Source organism: Aulonocara stuartgranti (genome assembly GCF_965226115.1).
Source record: "Aulonocara stuartgranti genome assembly, chromosome: 19".
In the NCBI taxonomy this organism is placed as follows: domain Eukaryota; kingdom Metazoa; phylum Chordata; class Actinopteri; order Cichliformes; family Cichlidae; genus Aulonocara; species Aulonocara stuartgranti.
In genome coordinates, this window is record NC_138955.1 from 3,598,459 (window position 1) to 3,623,387 (window position 24,929).

The 24,929-nt window shown below is 42.2% G+C and overlaps 2 protein-coding genes across 8 annotated transcripts in view; both read right to left on the bottom strand.

The window, feature by feature from the left end:
* evla (Enah/Vasp-like a) overlaps positions 1–10,683 on the bottom strand; it is a 41,107-nt gene extending 30,424 nt beyond the window's left edge. Inside the window, exon 1 of one of the 4 annotated variants that reach the window (XM_082515414.1) lies at positions 10,170–10,683. In XM_082515414.1, coding sequence (XP_082371540.1) covers positions 10,170–10,174 — 5 coding nt within the window. In that variant the 5' untranslated portion in view covers positions 10,175–10,683. Of the gene's footprint in view, positions 1–1,659; positions 1,824–6,688; positions 7,165–10,169 lie in introns of those variants that run through there. The other 3 variants (XM_082515413.1, XM_082515412.1, XM_082515411.1) reach the window with 3 other exon arrangements.
* Positions 10,684–12,074: 1,391 nt separating this feature from the next.
* eml1 (EMAP like 1) overlaps positions 12,075–24,929 on the bottom strand; it is a 55,527-nt gene continuing 42,672 nt past the window's right edge. For 3 of the 4 annotated variants that reach the window (XM_082516078.1, XM_082516075.1, XM_082516077.1), the window contains 17 exons: positions 22,808–22,937; positions 21,546–21,695; positions 20,886–20,955; positions 20,226–20,336; positions 19,633–19,728; positions 19,366–19,500; positions 19,118–19,217; positions 18,532–18,683; positions 17,920–18,045; positions 17,532–17,663; positions 16,846–16,913; positions 16,632–16,720; positions 15,152–15,249; positions 14,761–14,848; positions 14,337–14,432; positions 14,112–14,242; positions 12,075–14,031 (listed from right to left, as the gene is read on the bottom strand). In XM_082516078.1, coding sequence (XP_082372204.1) covers positions 13,906–14,031; positions 14,112–14,242; positions 14,337–14,432; positions 14,761–14,848; positions 15,152–15,249; positions 16,632–16,720; positions 16,846–16,913; positions 17,532–17,663; positions 17,920–18,045; positions 18,532–18,683; positions 19,118–19,217; positions 19,366–19,500; positions 19,633–19,728; positions 20,226–20,336; positions 20,886–20,955; positions 21,546–21,695; positions 22,808–22,937 — 1,898 coding nt within the window. In that variant the 3' untranslated portion in view covers positions 12,075–13,905. The remainder of the gene's footprint in view (positions 14,032–14,111; positions 14,243–14,336; positions 14,433–14,760; positions 14,849–15,151; positions 15,250–16,631; positions 16,721–16,845; positions 16,914–17,531; positions 17,664–17,919; positions 18,046–18,531; positions 18,684–19,117; positions 19,218–19,365; positions 19,501–19,632; positions 19,729–20,225; positions 20,337–20,885; positions 20,956–21,545; positions 21,696–22,807; positions 22,938–24,929) is intronic. The other variant, XM_082516076.1, reaches the window with a different exon arrangement.

The following is a 24,929-nucleotide window of genomic DNA, read 5'->3' on the forward strand; positions in this document are numbered from 1 at the left end:
AGTTGTTTGAATCCTTCTGCAGCACAATCCTTTTCATTCAGAGCCATGTAAAACATAAACAATGATCAGACAGTTTGCTTATTACACTTGATATCTATATGTTGTATATTTTGTGTACTTGGTGTCCTTCTTCAGTCTGTGTTTCTGCCCCTATCACTGCCACTTCTCTCCCTGTTCATTCAGGTTTAGGTTTAAATGAATATCCTCTACAGGTCAAATAAATAAAATGATTTTAAAATACTCGAGGAGTCAATTAATTATAAGAAAAATAAATAGAAACAGATACACAACTATTGCTTATCTTAAAATATAGAGTTCAGGTCCTGGGTTGGCTGGCTTAGGTAGGTGGCACAAGGCCACTGTGGCACATGAGTTTGATTCCACCCCAGGCTTTTCCTGCATGTTGTTCCCCCTCCTTTCCTATCTGCTTCACTGTCCCAACCACCAATAAACGCTAAAATACCCCCAAATAAATCTTCAATTCAAACCAGACGAAAGACGAAAAGCCAATAATGTGTGTGAAAAATAAGGGGCTATAAATCTACCACGAGGATACATATCCATCTGAGAGGAGTTTGGAGTCGGGGGACAATTTCTGAAGAGCAGTTTAGAATGAATATGAAACAGTACTTTTGTATGAAATGCCCGTTCTTACTTAAAAATTTAACATTGCTCACAATATCGTATGCATTTTCAGTGTTCAGTGCTGCAGCAGACACAACAGGAGTTGCATGTATTAGACGGGAAGTCAGTTTTAAGCAGCGGCTGCACATCTCGTCATAAAATCCTCATTGTCCTTTATTTTCACACCCCCAGCCTCCCCCTTTCGTTCTTCTTCTCCCTCGTGATAACAAGGCAGCCAACAGAGCTGTTTGATCCTACCGCTCTCATTTGGAACATCAGCAGCGACCAAATATCCCTCTTTCTCTCTTTTTCCATGTCTTCCCTCGATCTTTCATCGTCCAGGAGAGAGAGGGGGGAAGTGCACTGGCCTGAAAGGCTGCCTTTCTAGCCGGAAGCTAAGCAGTCTTTAACACGTGTGTGAATTAAACATGTATAGAGCCCTTACAGAGCTCTTCTATTCAGAGATGCTCTGTGTGAAGCTGCAGCGTGTTTAGAATAAAGAAGATGCTCGGCGTCGCATCACGTGCACACGCTGAACCGCATCTTTCTGGCAGCATCTCTGGCTTTGATGGGAATGCTGCAATCAGGCGAACAGTCATCAAAACACATCAGAGTCAAAACTTTGCACACTTTTGTGCACTTTTAACATAAAAACAGAGAGCTGATTCATTCCACCTTTATGGCAAAGTTAACATTCTCCATGCACACAATAACTAATCCAAAATAGCCTCCATTCTGTGTCAGTTTGCTGAGGCCAGATTAAGATGACAGATTAGTATTTCAGCTCTGATTAAAATACAGCAGGGAAAGATTTGTCCGTCTGTGCTGCTGGAATATTACAGTGCTTTCTTTGTGGACGATAATCAAACCTCATCGACTAAACAATCAGACTTTTTTTACTCATCCCAAACTATTTTTATCATCTTTGACATCCTTCCTTCATCTTCCTTCCTATCTTCACCCTTCATCCTCACTGACTTACTTACAGGAAATAGAAATGATCAGACAGACGTCAAACAAAGTGTCAGCACAAACCTGGCAGCGATGTGGCTGTAAAACAATCCCGAGTCACTGACACTCTGAGGAAGGCAGTAACGCAGCGCTTGCAACCGGTGTATGTCCATGCTGGTCAACAGGAAAACAAAACAAAGCAGCAGCAGCAGCAGCGTCACTCTATAACACAAACTCCCTTCTGTGCTGCTGCGTTACATTTAAACTCTAACCTATTAAAAGCGGTTTAATCCTCTCCTGAAAGCCTGCGAGAAATTACGCACAAGAGCAACAGCTGCATGAGTAACTAAAATCATCCACTTAGAAGCGAAATGAGATTTAGAACATTCCCGAGTTCTCGCAGTGCTGCATTCACATCCAGACGGATGGCCCCTCCATCCAGGAACAAAGGCGATGACGGACAGACAGACTGGCAGAGATGAAGTCACTGACCAGCCAGCGATCCCTAACACACGATTGTGAATGTGCGATTGTCACTGAACCTCTGCGCTATTGTTGTACTGAAAACCCAAGGGAGATTACCTCATATCCGTCTCAACCAGCAGCACCCCCCCCTCCCCTAACAAATCCAAACACACACTACAGTTTACTGGATGTATGAAGGGGGGGGGGGGGGGGGGGGTCCTGCTGTTATCTCCAACCGCCCCTCCTCCTGACCTGCCGTTGCCATAGCTACCCAAATAAGCCGAGCCCGAATTAACAACCAGTGGTCTATACTGTGGTCAGCTACTATTGACTGGGATGTCCTCCACCTCTGAGGACAGTGGATGAACACTCACGGGGCATGCACATTAACTGGAGGTGGTGTGTGCATGTGTGTGCGTGCATGCGTGTGTATGTGCTAAATGTCCATTAAAAGCTATTGAATAACTCACAAGCTAACGCTCAATCTGGTTTAGATTCCCTGGGTGAGACAGCAAAGGGAGGTGGGGGCATTTTGGAAGGCATCGGTGTTATTGTTGAGCGGAGCGGCAGTATTCGATCCAAATGTAATAAAACCAGAGGTAGAGAACGTTCCCGGTTTGATTCTGGCAAAGGACCCTGTCCACTGTGTGCTGTCCTGCAGGCTACAAATAAACGATCTCCCTCTCAAGCTCTCACACACAAATCCACACAACCTTGGGCTGACAGCAGTCCAGTGTTAAGATGACAGAGCATTACCCTTTGACCTCTCTGGTTCACATGCGCTCGGCTCTAACGGCTGACATCATATGCCGCTCAGAGAGCAAACAACCCAAACGACAGAGTCCCACCACCAAGATGCGTGACAGGGCACTCTGTGTCACGTTGACATTTGTTAAACCGGGGTCACGATCAACAGCGATTTGTTATTCAGGGGTAACAGCCATGCCAAGTGAAATTACTCTTGGCTCGTGTGCGGCTCAGATGGCCCAGCTGGACCGCAGGACGTTTCTGTGGCCGGACGGGTAAATGTTAACAAGCTCGATCTGTGGCAGACGAGGCTCTGTTGTGCCCAGAGGAGGAGACACTGCCTGCTCACTAACATTTATAAACTGATAATAGGAAAGAGCTAAACTGCTGCAGGGAAAGTGAGCGCATCGAAAATCAAACATGAAGGCCACATTGTTGCTTAGAAAGAAAAAGACACATTCACAGTGATCATAGGGTGCTATTATTCTTTCTATTTAGGATTTTTCCAATAAATGTATGCCACAGCAAAATAATATTTATTTTAAAAAATAGGACGATAGCAATTAAAGCATAGTGTTGCAATATTTTGCATGACAATATTGTATCGATACAGGGACACCAAATATCTAAATTTTATTAAATTAAATTAAATAGTCTGGGAGTTTTATTACACAGAGGGCTCATCTCATGCATCACCAGCCTGAGTTAATGTTAGCTGAGCAAACTTACATTAAATGAACTGATTAACCATCCAACACTGGACACTAAAATACCTCCTAATCAGAGTAAGCTAATGGCTCAGTCACATGAGGGAAAATAAGACAGGAACATTCTTACCTCTACACAAAAACTTGGCAGCGTTCTGATGATTTTATTGAATTTTTTCACATTTTGTGACCGACTGCAACTATTGGTGACTAAATGGTTTCCCAGAGCTTGAAGTCACTGCACACTCACAAGCACTTTTGATCAAGGTTGCCTTACCTTGTCAGGATCCTGGGTCTCCTGACCCAGCGTTTTTAGTTCTTTTGTGATTTTTGTATTTTGTCGAGTACTTGTGTGATTTATTTTATGGTTTCTAGTTTGCCCCTGTTGTTTTCCTGTGCCCCCTTTTGTTCTGTGTAAAGTCGGCGTTTCTTGGTCATGTTTTGAGCTTCTTGTGTTTCAGGATTTCCCTCTGTGTATTATTTATCATCTCTAGTTTTTTGGTTCTTTGCCTTATGGTTATGTCTCTGTGTTTCTTAGTTGCTGTCTCTACCGTGTCAAGTTCGCGTCTCTGTGTTATACTTCCTGTTTTACTTTGAAGGTCCGTGTCTTATATGAATGTGTTCAGTTTACGCTTCCTTGTCTCGTCAGTTCTGATTTCCCCCAGCTGTGCCCTCCTTCTGTGTCTCATTCCCCTCTTTACTTCCCAGTGTATTTAAACCCTGTGTTTCTCTGAGTCAGTGTCGTGTCGTCCCTCAAGCTGTGTGTTTCCTCGTGTGCCTCCCTGCAAAGTGTAAGTTTATATTTTCCCTGTGTAGTTTAGTTTTGTATGCTTTTCCCCTGTCAGCAAATAAAGCTGAGTTTTTTGAGTTCATCCCTCGAGTCTGAGTGCCTGCATCTTGGGTCCAACTCCTGCCTGCCACACAGCACTTCCTGACATACCTGATAGATGGCAACCTTTCTGCAGTCGCAGTCTTGGTTGGACTGACTGCAAACACTCAAAGATACAGACAGATTTCCAACGTGTTGCCAGTCTGAAAAAATCTCCACTCAACTGGTTTTATTCTTGTTGGAACAGGAAGGCTGCAGAGCGCAAATGTGAAAGTTAAATGTGAATTTCTGTCCATGTACACAACAGCAGATATATTATTTTCAGTGATTTATCACAGTTAACTGCTGCATCATCACAATCAGATTGCATGTAATAGCCAAACTGACCCCATTCAAATAACTGAAGTGAGATAAAAAAAATATACTAACAGTTAAAATTTGAAATTATAATTTGCAGTTTAAAAAAAGGTGATATTTTATTGCAAAATGTTAAAAATTGCAGTAAATTCTTTTACTGAGGCTTCCAGTGCAGCAGAAGCCTCAATAGGTGAAGTATTGTGATAGTCATGGGGTGTTTGATGATTCACAACATTACTCTCATATACGCTTATGAAAAGCTAAAAAAACCTTTTGTAATTGATTTATTTTTGCTTGTTTGTTTTTTCTTTTTTTGCTGGTAATCACCGAAAATGTCAAAATTTTTCAAAATCTCAAAGTCCTTTTCAAGTGCAGAATTTTAACAAAAAAAAAAAAGCGTAATTAATTTGAAAGCACTGAAAGAAAAACTAGACATAAAGTAGAGCTGAATAAAGACCGACACCAGGGATGCACTAATCATGAAACATGAACAGTTTGCCTGATAGTCAATAGTGTTCCCACACTAACCCCATAATACTGTAACTTATTCATTACTCCTGAGATACCAGTTGCTGTTCCTCTTTCTGTGCCAGGGAAACAGTAACTTAACTGTAGTCACATCTTTTAGCTCGTCATCACACGATGTTTGAGAACAGTGAAATAACTGAAATAACCACCGACACTGGGAAATCTCATCGTACATACAAAGATTCAGGCGGATCATCTGTAATGTGTAAAATCAGCACACTGACCTCCATAATACCATCACTTATTCATTACCCTGTAGATGCCAGTTGGGCCTCAGGCTAACCGACTGTGATCACATACAGTACAATATGGATGGCAACCCCACATTTCACTGTCTTACCCTTCCCCCACCACTCTCCTCCACCTTCTCCAGTCCTCGTCACCGTCACTAATCCTGATCCTTAAAGGGATCCGCCGCTTCCGTTTGGAGAGAAAATACTTTGTAGGTTACAGAAACGAGAACACAGGAAGAACAGAGCGAGCGTTAGCCTGTTCAGATTGATTAACATTCTCAGCCGGAGAATAATATACAACCCTGCGGAGCTCGTATTTTTCTTTGTATCCTGTGTCGTTGATGGGAATAAGAATGGGCCGAGGTCTGGACGGTAGAAAAACAGAGCATTAGGTTTGATTTCACAATTTGAGGTTACGTTTTGGACAACTTTTGTTTTTATTTCCACATTACAATCAGAATGACACTGTCATAAATAGTGAGCATACTGTGAGAGATGCTGAGAGATCTTCCCTGTGATGGAGATTACTAGAGTGCACGCGGTCAAGTGTAAACCATCAGTCTTATCTCTTCTGCCCCACTCGGCTCTGTATCTGTATTTGTGCTTTAACAAATCGCCATGACCCGCTCTAATCTGGCAGGGCCACATTATACTGGACTATACCCTCTCTTGAGAGTCTCACTCAATCAGCCAGTCAGATTAACACTTTCTATCTCTTTCTTCTCGACTTCCTTTCTCAAACGCACGCACATGCAACGAGTCAGATGGGATCAGTCCCGTGAACAAGAGTAAGCAGCTGAGCAGATTCAATGGCAGGCAGCAAGAAACTCATTCCTTTATTTGCCAGGAAAAGACTGAACCAATGAAAGACTGCTAGAGGGTAACCAATCAGACTTCTCTGCAACAGCTGGCTCCAAAGAATCACAGGCAGAGGGGTGGAAAAAAGGAAAGGAGAGAAAGTCAGCAACTCCTGGAGGAGATTTTTTTCCAAGCTTTTCCTCCAATTCAACATATTCAGCGGCATGTCGGGCTTGGTGAAATAGGGGTTTTTCTTGCAGGCGCACAATTCTGTTTCAAGGAGCAAACAGATTGTGTGGTCTGAAAGCTGAGCCAGGCTTCAAACAGAAACACCACAGAGTGAAGGAGGCTACATCATTACCGCACAACCCAAAGCCAACCTTAGCTTTACTCACACAACTCCAAAAACACAGAGAAGAGACGATCACTGATGAGTCATTTTGCCTTACCCGAAGTCGTCCAGGGAATACATGTCGCAGGAGAAGAGGGCACAGTCCTCGAGCACGGGATGGAAGGAAGTATAAAAAAGGGAGATTATGGAGGAGAGGGGGAAATGTCAACCTTGAGAAGAGAGAGCAATACGCATGCTGTCCAACTCTGCTGCAGTCAACTCAGTCTTTCCCCTCTTCACATCCCTCTAAAAAAGTTTAAAAAAAGAGAAAAAATCTACTACGCCAGCAAGGCAGTCATGAGCATGAGACACAGAGAGAGTAGGAGGGAAGGAGTGAGCGAGAGAGATGAGGAGTGTTGCAACAGAGTAAGGGAATGCAAGAGAGAGAGAGAGAACATGTGACCAGCGCAGACCAGTCACCTCCCTCTGCTTCGGGGACCGAGTCGTCGTCTTTCAACCTCCGAGGAATAATTTCCACTGGATGGAAATTACATGTTAGCCTGTATTGGAAACAGGAGCGCTTTTACACTCCCCTTTCTATACCGGAGCTTTAAATAGATTCTGCATGTCAGCCTTTTATCACTAATTAACTACAGAAGAGGAAACAACAGCAACAGTTCATTCATTCAGCTCAGATATCATAATGGACACAACATTCCTGTTCTCTGCAGGAACAACAGAGCGTAACGAGCAACAAAAGTTTCCCCGATGTGGCGTAATATTCGCGGCATCCCTGTGGCTTTTATCAGAATTCGCCCTCCAACGGCGGTCCATCTGGCAGGAGCAAACTTAAAGGCTTTTAAGCTTCTTTGCAGCAGTGAGCCGAGGTGTAGGAAACAAACAAAGAGCGATCCACTGAAAGATTAGGAAGCTTTATGGATTTAAGAAAATAGCCAGAAACACACAACGGATCCGGGGTTCTAAAGTGGCACCCAGAAGGTCTGAGTTCATGTGCATCCAGGATTAGTGACATTCGGCTGAGGCCTAAGCGAAAACTTTCAAGCAGACTTTGAACTCCACAACAAACAGAAAAAAAGTGTTAAAATGTTGTTACTGCAAGTAAATACAGGGCCAGATACCAATACTGATACCAGAACTTTTAACCTTTAAGAAGAGAGCAGCGTGTCTTGATTTATAAGATGAATCATTGTCATCAGTTTGCTGATTTTGAAGACATTTTAATGATTACTAAATCATGGTGATTTTTACTTTCCACAGTAATGAGTTCACACAAAAAACTCCACTTTTCAGCTTTTATTGTATTTCATGTAAGAATTATTTAACACAATCCAGGGGGCTACATACTGAACTTAGAGGATAGAAAAGTATCGTCCATATTGATTGATTACTTTTGGAGAGTTAATATTGATCTGATACCAATACCAGCCTTGGAATTGATACTAATCAATATTTGGATCTAGCGAAACCCTTGGGGAGTGAAAATGGAGAGACTAAAGGTTAGGCTGAACCTGTTTGACCTCCACCACGCCAAAGGACACAGCCTTATGGATGATGTACAGGAGCAGATAGAAAACAACCAGATAAGGGTAGATTCATAAAGGATTGCCATGTGAGAGTCAATTAATCATTTGTGATATTCAGTTGTCACTATTACTGCTAGCTAAAAGCCATTTTCCTTTCCCCTGAAATCCAGGCTTTATCATTGTATCACAAATGGGAGCGCTGTGGCTGCGGTGATGCCGTCTCTCGTGGAGCTGCTCTCTGATCAGCCTGCAGTAGGAGGCATAACTCAGCGTTTTACCTTGCAGTGAGTGCACTCGCTCTTTCTACTTTTTGCACAGTGAATCACCACAACGAGCCCTTCAGAAATAATCCTGTCCTATAATAGCAATGGACAGACGCCTACATACACGCTCACGGTTCTTCCTCCCAATCCACTCTGCCTACTCGTAACACGCACGCACAAGCATGCAGAAACAGCCAGGTCTAGACTGACGGTAGAGAAGAAGCGCCCCTTAATGAAATCTCTAAAAATAACTCCACTCTCGTGTGTACACTTATGTGCAAGTGCATGGGCATCCACATACATGAATGCATGCGCACCCTCACATAAATGCAGCAAATGGAAGCGGCGAGGTTGAACAAATTGAATGTAATTCCCTTTTTTTTTTCTTTTTTTCCTTTAACCCTGCAAAAATAAAAGCCAGGTCGCCCCTCGCTGATGCTTTGTGGAGATTTAAGACTTCCCTTTTGGGCCTGAGTCAAAGAGCAGATCTGCCTCGGGTGAAGACAAACACACAGGATGGGATACAAGCAGTGTTGCTTTACAGAAAAAGAGGAAACGGCGTGCTCATCTGACTGGACTGGAAGATATGAATCTTGCATGTTTACGTCTTGGAGCAGTTGAGCCACTGGCTTTGTGCTGGGTGAGGTTACAGGATGACGGTGAATTATTGGGACTGGAAATAAAAAAACAGAAGCACTTCACAAATATGATTTATCCCATTTTTTGTTCCCTTTCTCTCTCTTTTTCCTTTTCCTTTTTGATTCCACAGACTCTCAGCAGACTCTCTCACAAAGATACAGACCAACACCGGTAGCTACAGGAAAAGCAGAGCGAGAGTGCACTGTATCTGAGGAGAGCTGTCAGAGTAAATCTGAGGCTGTAAAACGGAATGGTGCAGGCTGACTGCAGCTACGGAGACATGGAGGAGTCAAACTAAGGCAGGAAGGGGAAAACATAAAAGGACTGCTTCATAAATAGCACAGAGTATAAAGACTGCTGCTCCTCCTGCTGAAGAAGAAGATCTGGGCCTCAGCGCGTTCTGCATACCAGCACAACCAGGAAAGGGCTCAAAATACCGCCCATAAGCTCAGATGTAGAATGACTTCAAAAAGAGCCACAGACTGGATAGTATGCATATATGCAACCATCATGGTTTCTGTAGGTGTATATGGGAAGTGGGTGAGGGGGTGGGGGTCTGTTAACCTGCCTAGCAACCACCGGAATAAACACCCTCCTCCTCCTCTTGCCACGGTTATAAGCACCCTCATTTATCCTGTCCCCCACCCACCACACCAACACACTCCCCTCCTGCAGCCACTCACCCCGGCGGTGCATCAATCACATTTAACGAAAGCAGTATTTTATTATTATTTTTATCATTTCACCGGGTGCACCCGAATTGCTTATGTAGGGAAATACATGATGCTGTCGTTTCCATGACAACATCAACCTGGCCTGAATCCTGCCTTCAATGCGCTGGGTGGGTCCGGCGGTGACAAAGAAGGGGGTGGAGGGGGGTGGAAAGCGGAGAAGTCATTTCGATAATTCGCCATTTAACAATATGACATAAAAGCGCACAGTTAAAGGGCGCACGTATGGAAGGTGGGTGAAGGGGATGAGGCCGGGTGGGTGGGCACCCGGAGGAAAAACTGGCAATAAAATATGAGAAGATGCTGCAGTTATTCAGTAAATGATCATTCCAGCGAGGTTATTGTGGAAATGCAGATGTAGCCCCGGAGAGGGCTCCGTGTCGCTGCGCATCTGCCATGACAGCGCACGATACGGTGCTTACCTCATTTTCCTCCTCTTTTATTCAACCGGGGCTGATGGCACTGATGAGGCTGCTCAATACGTCCCGCTATTATTTCAGTATATACCCTCGTGTGAGGCTCGGAGCAGCCCGCCGGCCTCCACCTTGTGTCCTCTCTGCGCGTCTGTGGCGATATCACAGGCTGAGGATGGGTCGTGAAACGCTAAGCGACAACCCGAGCGTTTTCTTCCATCCGCTTTGTGCTCCGTTGTCTCTGCTCTCCGCACGCGCTGCTGCTTACGCCGCGTGTCCTTAAGTCCATGTTCAGTCGGTGCTCGCGCTCGGTAGAAGACGGTGAACCGTGGTCGTCAGCCGCCTCCTTCATGCCATATTTTCTTCCCATTCGGAGTGTTTTGGTGAGATGGACAGATTTTGGGGAAAATGCTAATACGGCGTGCAAAGGGAGAGGGGAGGGGGTGCGAGCCGACCGGCTCAATGCTGCCCACCTGCGGCCAAGACGCACACATGCAGGGAACTGACGCCCCCTAAGTACCCCACCCGTCAGAGTCTCAGCAGGCAAACAAGTAGTCTGGTCTAGCCCCCTAATGTATGGAGGACCACATGAGCCAAAAATAAAGCTAACTAAACAAATGATTGTTAGTAAACACACACACACACACACACACACACACACACACACACACAAATATTTATATTTATTTTGATTTGCTTGTGTATTTCTTTACCGTTTAATTAAACCTCTATTTATTCGTCTTCCAATTTGATTTTACATTCTATTTATTGATTTACGCATCAGGGCTCGCAAAATCGCTAGCCCGACGTCCTGGAGGTAGCGATATCTCTGGTCGGGCGACCACAATCTATCTCAGCCCTGCATCATTGCATTTACATGATTATTTTCTTAAAATATTTTTTTGCTTTTTACATTTCTTTTATTAATTTCTATTGAATTTTTTCCAACTATTTTATGAGGTCAGCTTTGTTCTTTCTAACTAACCTCAGGCTCTTAACAGAAATTACTCCCTGGAATAGTTGCTATAGAGAACTGAGGTGCTTGGCTGGTGTGGTGGAAAATAATTGTCTTAATGTACTACTACCAAGTTTACTACCAAGTCATCAGGTCATATGTTAGTCAAGAGAATCCTCACTGGTAGTCTCTTCAATCACTCACAAGTTGAGAAAAACTTATGTGAGGTTCCGCTCACTTTGCATCCCCAGTGTTTATTTCTCCCGTAGTTGCCTGAAGTTATCACGCTGCTGTGAAGTGCTTCCAGTGTGGACACAGCATTAGATCCCTGAAGGTTCTTATCTATATCAGATCTTATGATATTGTCACGTTGTCTAGCAACCACCTTTCAGTGGGCTAAAATGATCTGTTTTAAGAATTTATGCACGCACAATTATTAAAGCACACTGTCCTTTTTAATTTTACGACAGTGGCATCCTGTTTACCTCCACAAAACTTCAACCGTGCATTATGCATTATGATATCATGAGGTTGCTCAGCAACCACCTACCAATGGGCTACAATGAATGATTTTTTCCATTTCTATACTTAGAAGACCTTAAAAGGGATTGTCTCATTTTCTTTTCGTGACCTATAGCAAAACACAACAAAGAATACTGGAGCTTGTACATGTACCAGTTACATTTATATTAGCATTGAATTTATTATCCAATTATTAATTATTAATTTATGTATTAATTATTTTATGTTGCATTTAATTCCACCTTTATATATATATATATATATATATATATATATATATATATATATATATATATATAACTGATTTCAATTTCCACTCTATAGTCCCTGTGAGTGGATTTCCTTTGTTAGAATTTTCAATAAAACAAAAGCCAACATGTCAAAGAAAGAATTAAACAACAAAACGACAACAGTGAAAAATATAAGACAAAAGATCATTTGTATTTCATCATTTACTTCCAGAGAGATTTTAATGTTCAATGGTATTTTGCAGCCCCAAGTGTTAAAGTGGTAAGACAAATAAATGTTACATTCACTCTGTAGAGTGGCAGCTTTAAATCACTGTTGTTAAAAGATCTGAAATTTTCCTGATAAAAGGACATAAACCGATAAAACAATCAGCCAGCCTTCAGGATTTTTAAACCACCTCAGTGTGCCTTATAACAGCAGCAGCTATGTTCACACTAAAATCAGCTAAACCCCAACCAATTATCACGTAAAAAAAAGTCCCATTTACTCATGCACGTGTGCTCATTTGGCTTTTCTGTTAACCATAAGGAGTGTGACATGCTACACATCGTACCACTGATCGGATGGCAGACAGCTTTAAAGCCTGAGAGCAGACATTGGTTTATGAAAAGCTCCAGTAAGTGCTAAATGTTAATTAGCTTAATAGACCTGCTGTATTTTTTTTTTTTTAAATCAGGCAGAAGCAGTGCATTATAGAAAAAAACCCCAAAAAACATCTCAACAGTTCTGTTAAATACCTTGCCAGTGACTGATGGCGCACAGCTGAGAAGCACATCAGACAGTTACAGTGTAATGGTCTCATTCTTCCCCTTCATAAACTGATGTAGGTACAATAAAAAGTGGAAAGACACAGATTTGAAAGGGCTTCACATCACTGAAAACCTCAGCATATGCTTCATTTTGATTCTCCTTGCACTCCAGGCAAAAGTCAGAGAAACCTAGCAAACCAAAATAGTGTATATTTCACCCACAACGTCCTCAGATCAGTTTCAAGCTTTTTAGTACATCTACCGATCTAAACAGAGATTTATTGCAGGAAAAAGGGTCAAAGGAAATCAAGCTGGCAGTGAAGGATTTTACGCACAATCAATAAATAATAGGAAAGGGGTCCTGTGTAAAGAGATGGAAGCACAAACAATTTGAATATGTTCAAATAAATTTCTTATTACCTTCTGGTTTTAAATAGTGGGTAACAACCTCCTCACTCACAGTATCCTCCTCAGTCCCACAAAACCAACAAAGCAATAATGGCTGAACAAAAGTTGGATCTAATATTAACCGTTAATGAGACGTTTGGATATTTTAGTGAGATGTTTTTTCAGAGACTCTTTCTGATGTGACAGTGTTAACAAAACGGGGAAGGGCCTTGCTTCACTAGTGCTTTCCTGAGTTGTTAAATACAAAATAAAAGTTTGACAATTAGAAAAAAATCACACTGTATTTCCTTCTGTGCACAGTTTTTGTTGCAGTGTTCTCGGATCTCCAGTTCAGTCTGGAGGGGCTCTGAAAGGCAGCAAAACAAACCTCTTCAGTCCATTATCTGGTGGCAGGAGTGTGTACTACACAAGGACAGTGAAGCCAAACTGTAAAAACGCACCCATCGGGTCAGACAGGGCCTTTGGTTTTCGCATTGATCCGTTTGATTTGTTTTGTTTAATGTCGCTGGGTGCAAGGCTACAGTACGCGAGGGGGAGATTTCTTTTCTTTTTACATGTAGTGCGGAGACAGAGAAAGGGGGAAATAAGAGGATTTTTGTCTTTCAAGCAGGCGCATGTCAGACCCCCGACAGTTTGTCGCAGTTAGGATCTGTGTGTGGATCGGGGAAAGGAAACCTCAGGTCAAAAAGTTTCTCTTCAATCAAAACCACTTCAGTTAATTCAGATCCACATCTGTGTTAGCGTATGAGTTCGTTTCAGTTTGGTTTGGTTCAGTTTAGTGCAGTTTGGTTCACTTTGCTTCAGCCGCAGCAGCAGCAGCAGCAGCAGCGAGAAGCTGGACAGTATCCATTTCTGTGCTCGCTCAGACTATCCTCCACTGCATCACGCTCATGTCCTTCCCACCTGTCGACACCAGGTAGCTGTCATCATACAGGAAGGTTACATTGGTCACGTGACTGCTGTGGCCACCGTAAACATGGCTGGGAGCCTGGAAAGAAACAAAAACAACACTGTTTTTCGATACTGAGCCGAATATCCTGCTTAACATCACCGTGAGCAGCATCTCACCCTGAACTGTGAGCAGGGGTATGAGAAGAGGTGGACCTTCCCAAAGTCGTCTCCGGTAACCAGGAGGCTCTTATCGTTGGATCTGCACACGGCGTTGATGTCGGTGCCGTCTGAGCCGTCGGGCCACAGGCCTGGGGAAGCAGAGGGCGCCGGAAATGTCTACTGAATGCACAATTAAACACCAACATACACGTAAAGAGGGAGATCAAAGGATCCGCCACTTACCAAAGACCTGGAAGCCCAGAGTGCAGGTGTGGGTGGCCCACTCAATATCTCTGGTTGTCTCCACGCTGACCACCTGTTTACACACTGATGGGATCCCTGAGGAAACAAATACAAAGCAAATACAAAACAGGTCTTAGCGTGGCTTAGAATGGGTGCTGTTGGGCATGCCAACTCCAAATTACTGTGACTGAAAACTTTACACTCAACATCTTACGAAACTAACTACCGTAAAATTGCTCAAATGCACAACCAAGTTTGTGCTCTCCTGCTACCTCAGAGCAGGTTGTGAACACAGTTTTGCACAGTGACTAGTTTCATGAATGCATGAAAGGGGAAAAATCATTTTAGGCCAACTTTACTAGATTTCGTGGCATTTTTAAGGATTATATCAATCCTAAAGGAAACCTGAGGATAAGTGACTTACAGTACAGTATCTCATAGTCGCCGGAATTTGATACCAGGTACTGAGAGTCCACAGACCAGTCCAGATGAGTGATGAAACTGGAGTGACCCTGGGAGAAGTTAGAAAAGTTTAAAAATGCATCTCAGACACACACAGCAACACACACTTCACAGTATTTTCAGAGTGGAGTCAGTATGGGTATCCAAGAACTATAAATAATCCTAGAAATGTTGATGCATAGTCTCAGCAGGGTATGACTCTGGGGGTTGTTATTTATGACTTTGCCGGTTCTCTGTAAACACACATCCAGAAAGCACTGAAATGCAGAACTGAGGAGGGAGCTAAAGATAAAGGTGAAGCAGAAAGGAACTTGAAATAAAGGATGAGGGGGATTATAAATACAGGTGCTCACCGAGCACTTCCCCACTCGACTGTACTTCCTCCCATTTTCTGCCACAGCGTAGATATAGATGTAGTTGTCGTGGGATCCGATGGCCAGGAAGTTACCATCTATATAAGATGAAGAAAAGAGGAACATTAGAGGTCATAAAATGAAATATAAATTAAAAAACAGGTTTGCAGATGGCAAATAATTAACTAGACTGTTGTAGATGGATATCCACTGTGAGGAGGCAGGCGATACATCTGATGCTGCAGGTATAGCAGATGTTCATTACCTAATATAGGAAAATATGGATCAAAGCATTCTCACACTCTTGGCACAATATCAGATATTTGCAAAATTCATTTAAAACAAAATAATCTAATGTAATTGTTGAATGTATATATTAGTGCTGGTAGCGTTAATCTCGTTAAAATGACGTTTAACTGCATTAATGCAGCAAATCTCCGTTAGCGAGTTAACGCCGATCACCCCGTGCGGGGCTGCACGGCGTCAACGTGTTAGCGCAGTTAGCTGGTTGTATTAACCTTTTGGTTTTTATAACAATATTACTTGGTAATTCATATACACTCACTGATCACTTCATTAGGTACACCTGTTCCACTTCTTGTTAACAAGAAGGCTATAATTAGCCAATCACATGGCAGCATCTCAGTCATTTAGGCATGTAGACATGGTCAAGACTGCTGAAGTTCAATCTGAGCACCAGACTGGAGAAGAAGGGTGATTTATGTGACTGTTGGTGCCAGGCAGGAGTGTTTCGAAACTGCTGACGTGGGATTTTCCCACACAACCATCTCCAGGGTTTACAGAGAATGGTTGGAAAAGGAGAAAATATTCAGTGAGCAGCAGTTCTCTGGGCGAAAGTGCATTTTTGATGCCAAAGGTCAGAGAAGAATGGCCAGACTGCTTTAAGCTTAAGCGGATTTCACATAAACAATATAACAGCAGGGATCCACCCTGCCCTGTATTTTTGGTTCAGGCTGATTCTGGTGTAATAGTACTGGGGATATTTTCTTGGCATCCTTTAGTACCAAGTGATCATTGTTTAAACTCCACAAATGACCATGTCCATCCCTTTATGACCACAGTGAACCCATCGTCTGATAGCTGCAAGACAATGTGCCATGTCACAACACTCAAACTGGCTTTGAGTTCACCGTATTCAAACGGCCTCCACAGTCACCAGCTCTCAATGAAGTAGAGCACCTTTGGGACAGGATGGAACGTGATATTTGCTATCATGTCAGTATGTTTCCAGCTCATTGTTGAATCGATGCCGCAAACAATTAAGCCTGTTCTGGAGGCAAAATGGGGTCGAAGAGAGGTGTACCTAATAAAGTGGCTCATGAGTATATGACTTCTTTTGTTTTGATTTTGGCAGTTTTAGCTCTCTTCAATCAACATAAACTACAACACATACAAGTCTTCTGTGTAGTCTTCTTAATTTTCCTAACATTAATACACAAACATGAGATTAACACCATACCTGGCCCATAGCGCATAACCGACAGCTGCTCATTCCCATCTGTGTGCATTGTGACTAAATCCTTAGAGTCTGTGTCCAGTACCAGCCACCTGCAGGATTGATGACAGAACCAATCAAAATCTTACAAATACTTTTTTTTTAGCTGTAAAGTAAAGGCTGTATCTCTTAACCAAGCGCATTGGCACTAAATGCTTTTTAGTGATGGTGTCTATACCTGCCCGTCTGGGTTCCTACAGCAACCACAGCTCCAGAAGGATGGAAACCTGCTGACTGTGCAGCATCCTGTGAGAAGAAGAAAGAATATGACATTTAAAGTCCACCCCTTCACTCATTAATGGATTTTGATTATTGTTACCTCACTATGCAGATTCACTTGTGTGCAGCTTTTACGTTTATCTCCTGGTTTCACTGCTTGCCTTAAATTTAAGATGCGTTTGGTACATATGAGCATGATTTTGTGAGCTCTACTTTTGTAGTCTACAGTGCGCAGACATTGAAAATGATGATCTCAGTCATGTAGAAGATGTATACCATCATGCTAATCAAAATCGGAATCAGTTAAGCACTTCACATCTCACTCGTATGACTGGGATCACACATATAAATTGATTTCTTTAGCAAGAGAGAAGAAATAGATGCAATAGAAAAAGAAGATTTATTTTTTACTGAATTGTGTTATGAAATGTATTTGGAGGGAATCTTTAATGTGATCAATAATTCAAATAATCCAAATTTATATAAAGTATAAATAATGTTATGCTGATAGCTTTGCTGTAAATTTGTACATGCACTTTTGCTACTTGATGTCCTGTTTATTCTAATAGACATAAAAATGATCTTCATATGTTTGCTGTGTAATTCCAGTGACTGACCCCAGGGGCCAGTGTTGCCTAAACTTACTTCCAGGCTCTTGGACCAGATCAGCTGATGGGAGCTTGAGTCCCACAGACAGACCTGCCTGTCATACCCACAGGTCAGGAACTGAGGTTTCCAGGGATGGATGGCTAAACCCCACAACTCATCAGTGTGACCCTGCAGAAAAGAAGAGAAAGAAAGAGAAAGAAACAAAGCTGATAAAACTAATCAGCAAACTACTGTTTTGGGGTTGTGCAAAGCATTTGAACACATCCTGTTGTAACTTAATCAAACACATTCATTTATTCATTAAAATTTGATTTTCATCTGCATGAACTTGAGATGAGCTAGTAGTAGGTTCTAAGGAAAGGAAGAAGAAGGAACCCTCCTATTGGACAGCCAATGTAGAGATAAACCTGACTGCTGCATGTACCTGTGTAATGGGCATGAACTCTCCATCCAAACTGCCTTTCAAAACAAAGTTCTTTGTGGTCCCGATGAGCACACTCTCCCCTCTGCCCTCTGCTATAGTCCGGATGGGACCAAACAACTCAGGCACCTGTAGAGAAAAAGCAGCGATCATGCACAGCACCGCTTCACCTGGAACCTAACAGCTGCCTCAGGCAAGACAAGCTAATTTATAATAATAATACAGTCAATGTGAACCCCGAGTGTCATTGCTATAAATGCCTGTGAATCTCTTTGAAAGCACAAATCCATCTTATCCTCTGTAATATTTATAATAAGATGCAGTATTCAGAATGCATAGTCAGCCGCCTCAGGCATGCATGCAAATTCTGGCTAATATTCCAGACTGAGACCTACTTGGAGGAAGGTGCTTGATATTCAGCTTAACATTTTATTAATACATCTTAACAGTGTGTGCTTCTGGTGCATCATTAAGAGCTATAGAGCTGAGCAACTAAGCATTAAAAACCCAAGGATTCTGTCAAATGCTTAACAGCATGACTAGTGTACCCCATCTGTAAAATTATGTGTAATTTATAAACTTTGCATTTGCCTCAGAGCGTTTATGCTTTCTCACCTCCACCGTTTGTGTCTGCTGGTAGCTGCTGTCCCAGGAAATGAGCCTGCGGTCTTTCCCCCCAGACACCAGAGTGCCGTTCCTCAGCATGCACAGAGCAAAGATGCTGCCTTCGTGAGCTCCTTGGATGACGTGGCTGATGCGATTAGTGCCTGCACAATGAAGATGGGACAGAGAAGGGCGTAAAGGTCGACTGTACGCAGAGGGAAGATAAACTGACAGAGACAGATGGTGTGATGAGGGTATAAAACTGTAAGACTGCACATCTCCTGCACCTTTTTTTCCTTTTATATAAAACAGTTCAGATTGAGACACATCTTTGACTCCTAGTCTCCTGATTCCACCACCACAGTGACGCATCTTCGAGCTTATAACCACAAAATCCTTCGCAGACAGAATCATTATTGTCCATTTTTTCGTTGTGCTTCTGACGCACACTTCTTCTGTGAAAGCACACAGCTTTTTCTATTTTTGACCACACCCCTATTTTCAGCCGTGGTACGCTCTCTTTCTCTGCAGACTCACTCACTGTGTACACCCTACAGACATGATCCTTTTCACAGGCGAGCGTGAAACAGTCGAGTACCTTTTCCCCACACCAGGATGTTCCCACTCGAGTCTCCGGTTATAGCGTCTCCATTTTCCGCGAAGGTCACGCACAACACAAACTTGGGCTTCTCTTGTTTCTGCAGTAAACACAAGAACATACATGAACTGAATTTTGCTCAGCTACCCCCAAATTTCTATATATAGCAACGCAACAACTCATGACGTTACATACTGTCATGACTCTAGATGTGAATATGCTTCCTAACATGTGAGGAACAGTCCTACCTCAAACAGTCCCTGCTTCTTGACCAGCATGCCTTTCTCCAGGTTCCAGAAATATAGATGGGACTTGCCACACGTCACCACGATGTTGCTGTCTGTGGGGTGAAAGTCCGCAGCAAACACCGACTCGTTGGAGCACTGAGCCAAAACACGTGGAAAAAAAAAGAAAAGAAAGAATGAAGCTCAGGAGAAACATTAAACACTGAGCCTACTGAGGCAATCACACCCAAACACAAACACAAAGAAATCACACAATACATGTGCAGATACCTTAACTTCAGCCAGTCTGTCCTCTTTCTGCCAGTCCCACACAGAGAGGACGTGGTCGTTGGAGTCGTCGACGACACAAAGTGTGTTTCCTCCGTTCTGACATTAAAAATGTTTTGAAAATAAAGAGGTTAATTTTACAGAGAACTGGAACTGTCAAAATAAAAAATGAATAAAGTAATAAATGGACTCAATAAATAAATGATCAATTCATTAAATGTAATAAAAACATATTAAAAATTAATGTAGCCAATGAATAATTTAAGACTAATTTACTGACAGTATTAATTTTTACTAGATTATCTGAGCGCTTGAACTATATATTGTGAGCTTGGCACTGATAAACCAACAGAGGTGAAGTTAACCTCCGACCTGCTGTGAATGACAGCGCCTGTCCTTGCAGTAGAAATGAAGAATTAATTAAATATAGAACAAACTAAATGGGAAACCAAGGTTAATAAAAAACAAAAGAAATTTAAACAAAATATGAACTTATGTCACAATTTATACATCAGTTCATGCAGTTTGTGACACTGTAATTAATTTATGAAGTCACTAATTTATTTATTTAAGTGTGTCAGAGGGGGTTTCCTCACCGACTTGGAGAAAGCCAAGCAGACGAGCGCTCTGTCAAAGAAGCCGGTGCCCAGAACATGGAGGGTGTTGAGGCTGACGGAGTCCCACACACGAACGTGAGGAGCCAGCTGCTGCCAGACAGGGAGTGCACACAACCATCGGCACAACACATCAGTTTGATGTGACGTACGGCTTGAAGAAGCAAATTCACTGAGAAAAATGCACTCGCTGGCCACTTTATTAGATACAGCTCAGCTGCTTATTAATGCAAATATCTAATCAGCCAGGGTTACGCTAGTTTCTTGAACACGGCGATGAGTTCACTGCTCACAAATGCTCTCCACAGCCACCAGATCTCCACCACAACCCAAAGGCTGTTTAGGTTGCATCATGGCTGTGCTCCAACATTTCTGCAGCATCTGTGTGATGTTATCATGTCAACATGAACCAACATCTTTGAGAAATGTTTCCATAGACAATTAAAGCAGTTTGGAAGGAAAAAAGGGGTCCAACTCTGTAAGAGTAAGGTGTACCTAAAAAAGTGACCGCTGGATGCAGGAACTCTCTGCCAGAATTAGGTAAATCTGTTCCTTCAAGAAAATAGAATTTACACCCAAACACAATAAATCAAAAATGATAACAGATAACTTGATAAAACATAAGGAGCAGATCTCACTTACTTTTCCGTCTGAGGAGGTGCCCGCCACCTGCCCAGTTGCTATGGTGATTTTATCAGGGTGGACAGCCAGGCTGGTGGAGAGAAAGATGTGAAAAGTAGACGTGAAAACAGGCTTTTTGACATCAAAGGACCGTTTGAATAAAGATGAGCCATGTGCTCCCAGGACATGAAAGGCCGCTTTTGGTGAGTGAGATTTTTAAAGATATGAATATGATATTCGCTGTAGCTACCACACGCTGTCTGCGTCAAACTGTGGAGGGAAATTAAACATATTAAGATGAATTCCTTTGGGGGCTTTGGCGGTGCAGCACCACTCGCAGGAAGTTCAAACACTTTGTCTTAAAAGGAGCGAGAATCTCTCTGATTCATCCTCTGATCTGTAATCCAAACTGGTGATTAATAAGATGAACTTTTATTAACCTCAGCGTGTGATAACATAATCATGGCAGTGACTGCTCAAGGTTACTCTCACTGCACTCCGAGCTTTCCTACAAATATACTTTCAGCCTTGTGCCTGAATGCAACACTTGAGTGCACCTGTTACTTCGCCTGCTGTAGTTACATGAGTCAGTTGTGTATTTGTCAGGAATAGGAGATACAAAAGGAGCAAAGAGATGAGAGCGAGATTAAAGACTCGATCTGGGCTGCTGACGCCTCTTACCATTTGATGTCGTCTGTGTGTCCGGTGTAGTGTCTCTGCAACCGCTCGTCCACGTTAAACAGGACGACCACGGAGGCGATGAAATACACCGTTTCTCCAGTGGGGAGCAAGTAAAGGTTGGAGCGACAGTCTCGACCACGGTAGCCATAGCTGAACAAGAAAGCGGTCAAGGAATGAAAGAAAGGAAAACCCTAAATGGGTCTATAACACATGTTTTGCTCTGTTTTCTTTAATCACAAACAGCTATGTGCTTTCATTTGTGTAGCATTCATAAATTTAAACTGTGTGGATTAAAACTGAGATCAGGAGAAGCAAAAATAATAGACTATAAAATTAGCTTTGCATGATTCATAGTGAAAAGGAATCCTTTGTCTTCATTCTTTTCATTTCATCCACTGAGTGAGCTAATCTCGCCTTTCTTCTGATTGGCTGCCACTTGCAAACAGAACACTTGAACAGTGGGTGGGAGGGGCTTCTAAGGCTGAGATGACTGCATTAAAGATTTCAGTCTCTTTGACATCATGTAGATCCAAGGAAAACGGTCTGAAACCAAGCGTTTAGAGCTTTTTAAAGCATTACATGCTGCTCTATTCATATTATTGTTGAATTACACTTTCGGCATGTTTAATGTGGACATTCTTCACTGCAAAAGAAAACAACCAAAAGCTATATAGGTCCATTTTAAAAATGGGTAATTCATCATATCCAAAATGCACGGCCCACGTTTGTATTTCTGTCGGTGTGTTTGTTGTTTGTGCTTTCCTTATCAGATTTGATCATTTTCTGTTTTGCCTCTGGGTTTGTGACAGGCTTAACAACCAGCTATATTCACTCCTTCATCAACGAACAAAAGAAGCAAAGAAATAAAACCGCAGTGACACAAAGTAAAAATAAAACAGCACAAGAGGAGCTGCTGACTGGCCGTGCTTTAGCCTGCCAGCTGTGCGCAGGTTATTACTGACTCCAGGCCGCAGAGCGATGAGCCCGGCTCCGACAGCGGCAGCACAATCCGGTGAAAATGAACATCTGAACAGATCTGCTCTGACAAGCAGGGAAAGCAAAAAGACAGGCTCGCGCCTTCCTCCTCTTAACTCCCACAACTACATCACAATGTGGATTTCCTCAGATGATTACTTTGAGAAACTTTCCAAATCAGAAAGTGGGATTATACTTGAACTTTTTCTGTTCAAAACATGTCAAAATGCTCTCACACAAGCTCCCTGCCTCCGGTATTTGGCAAATAGGTTGCAGTAAAAGGATACACCCAGTCCAGCTTGAGTTTGTTGCTAGGTAGCTCTGCTCTTGCCTCCAGGCAGTAGCTGTCCACTTGGTCTTTGGGCATGTACATGGTGACGGGGCGTCCTTTCAAATACATTTTCACATAACCCTCCTCTAGAAAAGGCAACAAGAATAATCGGTGAGATAATGTTTAGATGCACAAACACAGAACCCCTGAATCCTGGGTGGAATTAAATCACTTACAGTGTCATTTTTTTTACTATACGGCAAAACAGAAGCACACACAGCACTGCTACTTAATACATCCATTATGGTGTGAATGACAAGGGTGATAATACTGAGTGTAAGACAAGACGAGAGGATGAAGTGATGTGAGATGATCAAAAAATGACAGAGCTTGGGAAGACAAACAGCTTTTTAACGGACTTTTATTGGCCATTTCAAAACACATATATGACAAGAAGCAGCACAAAATAAAACTGCAAACACTTTGTTAAAAATCTTCACAACTCAGGAATATTCAGCTCACAGCAGAGATTGACCAACATGAAACGCAGACACAAGAAGCAGTGAAAAGAAAAAAAAAAACAGATTGAGGCTTAGAAGAGGAAACACTGAGAAATCATTTTAAAACATGCAAAATAAACCATGCAGAAGGAAACCAAAATGAACAAAATAAACTTTAATGTTAACAGATAATCAGAAAGGTTGACTAATGGATCAAATTGATGGCTTTAAAGGTTTTTGTACTCATTTTGCTGCTTTTTCTGATTCTTTCCTTGTGTTGTTTTTAAAGGGAAAGATCAGGTTTAAAATCATGAATCTTCCTTTATTACTTTAGACATAAAACATGCTGTCCTCTCTAGATAAGCTTGCTTATGTTTGCTAATAACAAATCTGGAAGTACTGGCTGGGGGATTTAATAGGGCTGCGGTAGCTGGGTGTATTAAGGGGAGAGTAGGATGACAGGCTCCCGGTCTTCCTCAACTGGATGCTAAAATTCGGGGTCGTTCTGGCCACTGAAACCTTAGCAGAGTTGCCTTTTTTGGCCCTGCTGATTTCTGAGGTTTGTTGTGTGTTGGCGGCTGAACGGGTTGTTACCCCTGAAGCTGCAGGGACGCTGCCTTTCCCAGTCAACTTTGTAGAGCGGCTGAGGTAAATCTGTACTGTGACTATAACATAGATAAGGAGAAAGAGCAGGGGAGTTGTTGATGAAGCGGGGCAATAGAGGTTGTCAGGGCCGGACAGATGAAGAGGGCAAAATAGGGACAAAGCAGGATCAAGAAATGCAAGAAGTTAGACACATGAAGTTTTTTTTTTACATTAAGTACAAGAATTATGAAACTGGTAGGACACAGGGAAACTATGGAAATTATTCCCAATTTAAGCCAGCATATTGTTGAAGACTGGGATATATTTAGAAAAGTAGTAATTTAGTATCTGTTGAGCAATGCAAATTAAATTTGTCATTTTTAGTTGGTCTCATATAAGATCTCCCCCTCAGTCATTCGAAACCTTGTTTTGGAGCCTTTACATAAACTGTATATAAATGATGGCAGCAGTCATGGTTGTCAACTGGTTTGCATATTAATGCTTTGAGTTGACAATACTGGTTCTGGCCATCTGGGTTTCTCAGTCAGATTTGTGCCTTGGGTATCATTTCTGGTTTAAAAAACTAAGACATAGCACAATTGCGGGTAGCCACGCCCTAAAAGCATTCCCTGCATTATCCTCTATTTTACTATAAATGGAGATCATAATTTACAGCCTTTGGAAGAGATTGCAAAATAAAGAAAATGGTGTTACAAAAAAAGACCATATATTTTATAACTGCTATATTTTATGGGGCTATAATCTCTTAATTACATTTTAAAAAAAAGCTTTATTGCTGAATTTCCGATTAATCAAATTGGACTGAAAGTCTAACTTCAGTGTTGTTTTTTTCAGGTTTTATTTTAATTAAAACATTAACATGAAAGGTTTAGGGGGTAAACAAGACCTTTTTGGGGGTTAACTTCTCAAAAACACAAATACGTCCAGTCTGCGACAAGAGGCACACACACACACACACACACACACACACACACACACGACTTCATTTTAAGAAGTCACTAGCCTGAAACGTTGGAACCAGATGCTTTTAGC